General features: G+C 36.9%; 1 protein-coding gene across 4 annotated transcripts in view; it reads left to right on the forward strand.

Annotated features, from left to right (window-relative positions):
* The window catches only part of rassf4a (Ras association domain family member 4a), a 21,184-nt gene that overhangs the window by 17,004 nt on the left and 1,116 nt on the right, over positions 1-3,064 (forward strand). For 3 of the 4 annotated variants that reach the window (XM_032540780.1, XM_032540782.1, XM_032540783.1), the window contains exons 6-10: positions 672-841; positions 1,200-1,301; positions 1,381-1,432; positions 1,525-1,646; positions 2,695-2,792. In XM_032540780.1, the coding sequence (XP_032396671.1) occupies positions 672-841; positions 1,200-1,301; positions 1,381-1,432; positions 1,525-1,646; positions 2,695-2,792 (544 nt within the window). The remainder of the gene's footprint in view (positions 1-671; positions 842-1,199; positions 1,302-1,380; positions 1,433-1,524; positions 1,647-2,694; positions 2,793-3,064) is intronic. The other variant, XM_032540781.1, reaches the window with a different exon arrangement.

The following is a 3,064-nucleotide window of genomic DNA, read 5'->3' on the forward strand; positions in this document are numbered from 1 at the left end:
CTGAAGAAAAACACAGTTTTAGTGGATTTAAAATCTTTATGATAAAATTGAATCCTCTCCACTGGTTGTATTTTCATTGAACCTACTCACTCCAGATCTTAATCTGAGAGCAAAAGTATATGTTTTACATGTACAGTATATGTTTGTATTTCAACAAAGTTTTTTTTAACCTTAAATAAAACTAATAACATCCGCGTCTGGATTAAAACCTCGTAGATTGTATGGGATTGAAAAAAAGTAACATACACTTTGAAACCAATTACCATTATTTAAAATATGGTGATGTTGGTGATCATCTCAAGTATAAATACATACTATGCAGGGGTGAAAACTTATTCTTTTTACAATATGTAAGGTGAAGTTTTACTACTACTACTGAAGTTTTGTTTGGCTCAAAACAAACAAATATGGACTAATTAATTCAGTTACTTAAAATAAGTCTGAACTGAATAAAAGTAATTAAAATATTGTCCCCCAAACATATGTAATTATCAAAATGACTGGTTACAAACTCAGACCAGACAATAAAAGCTAAAACAAAACAATGGCATGTTGAACACCCTGTGATGATCCATCTTTGTGTAAAACTATTTGCAAAAGTGTTTTCTTATTTTTGGCTTAACTGCCATCTGATGTATGTGTCAAGAGATGTGTGTTTTTGTGACCCTAAGTTGGGGACATGGGCACTCAGGAGGACGAGGATTCTCCTCAGCTGCTGAGGACCAGGAGTGATGCTTCCTTCATGCGGGTTCAGAGGAGGTCAAAGACACACACTGCCAGAGATTTGCAGCGCTTGCGCACACACAGGTTCTCAATCAACGGGCACTTCTACAACCACAAGGTACAATAAACAGACACACATTAGCACACATTAATGTATCCCGTTGTTGACACAACTCCAGCTGCATAATGGCAGAGGTTTCCTGTGTGGGTGTGCCTGTACTTGTGCTGAGCCTGCTGTGGGTTGATTTCATTAATGTGTCACAGAGTACAAGGTTACACTGGATTCTTGCATCAGTTTCTCCTGAATACAATGTGTGTGTTTTTATTGAACAGAACCGACTGAGTGATTCCCTTCCTGTTTAGAATGTCCAACATGTTCAAGTCCAGGAATCTCTACTCAAGTGTTGATGAAGCAAAGTTCATATTATTTTGTGCCCTCTCAGTTATTTCTACATGTTTGTTTCTCTTGCTTTCAGACATCTGTATTTACTCCAGCCTACGGTTCAGTCACAAACGTACGAGTGAACAGCTCCATGACGACTGGACAAGTCCTCAACCTGCTGCTGCACAAGTTTAGGGTAAGCAGTAACACACTGGTTACTTCTCAAGAGGTGTTTCAGTAAAACTAGAAGTAATCTGTTTTTGTGTCTTTTTAAGGTGGAGAATAAATCAGAAGAGTTTGTCCTTTACATGGTGCATGAGTCTGGCGGTAGGTTGTAACTTTTATTGTGGTTTTGTCAGTAATGATATTATGTTATGTGCATTTGTGGTCACTTGTTTCCTTTGTCTATGTCCTTGTAGAAAAGACCCGGCTGAGGGATGGTGAATACCCGCTGGTGGCTCGTGTGCTTTACGGGCCCTGTGAGAAAATCTCCAAGATCTTGATCACGGAGGCTGACCTGGGAGAGGAAGTTACATATGATGTGAGTCTGGGCCTCCTGCCGCCACTCTCTACGTTCTCTCATGTTGGTCTGGATGAGTGATTTTTGATGTAGTCCCTAACATAGACACACAATGGACCGATGATAGACAGTTAGGTTAAATTTAGCATGCTTAGAAAAGGTATCCTGTTTCAGGACTTATGTAACAATAGACTAAGATGGCCGACAGCGTGTTGTGATTGCATTGAGTAATAAATGAAACCTGTTGCTGGAGAACTTTTCTGGATTGTTTATGATGGGAATCACTCTCATACCGATCAACTTAGTAACACGAGTTAAAGGGTCAGTTCAATCAAATAACTTAACTAGCCGTAGTTTTTATTTATCCACCTTTTATTTCTGCATTGACCCTATCACAGTCTGTTGTTCCGTAAATCCATCATGACATTGTTAACTGACAACTCCTCTTCTCCTGTCCTCCTTTCTTTCTCTCCTCCTCTCCTCCTACTTTCATCCTTTTCTTTTTTCTTCCTATTCTTTCCCCCCTCCTCTCTTCTCTTTATCTTACACTACTATACTACTACCTACTATACTTATAGTCAATTATTCATTATTATCATGGTTCATCTTTTTTAACTGAGCTTTATGCAACTTTTAAGTACCATTCATACTTTTTGATAGTTATAAAATATTGTTTTTATATATATATATGTATTTATGTATTTATTATTATATTCCACATCTTTCAAACTTTATTGGTATTACTGTAATTAACTTTTCAATGACATTCATACTAATTAAACCCATTCTAAGTTTTCCAACTATTCTCACTACTTCACCTTCTTCTTACACAACTCAAGCCAGCAATCAGTGTTTTAACACACAGCATTCACACCGATTATTTTATTTTAGTTAGTTATTTTAATTTTATTATTATTAATGTTATTGTTTTCATGTTTTTATTTGGACAGAGAAAAAAGAAATGAAAGCGGTTTTGGGATGCCCGTGTACCTACAGTATGGGTGCAAGTAATCAAGGATATGTTGCTAATATGATATGTGATGACATGTTCGAATCTTTTTCTCACCAGGTTGCCCAATACATAAAGTTTGAGATTCCTGTTTTAGACAGCTTTGTAGAGAAACTTAAAGAGGAAGAGGAACGTGAGATAAACAAGCTGACCAAAAAGTAAGTCAAGAGTCATTGTACTCAGCAAACTATATGGTTCCAATCTAGACAAAGCCTTCTTTAATGAAGGTTTATTTCATTATGTGATGACAATATCTGTGACTGATTCCGGAAATCAAAACAATACTTAATGAAGACAGTGCTTGTGTGAAACATTCCTAATTTACTGTTTGCCAGATTGTGTAGTTATGACCTCATCTAAGTGAGATTTCTTTAACACATTGTGTGTGTGTGTGTGTGTGTGTGTGTGGGTGTGTGTGTGTGTGTGTGTG

The sequence above is a fragment of the Etheostoma spectabile genome, chromosome 17 (assembly GCF_008692095.1).
Source record: "Etheostoma spectabile isolate EspeVRDwgs_2016 chromosome 17, UIUC_Espe_1.0, whole genome shotgun sequence".
Classification (NCBI taxonomy): Eukaryota; Metazoa; Chordata; class Actinopteri; order Perciformes; family Percidae; genus Etheostoma; species Etheostoma spectabile.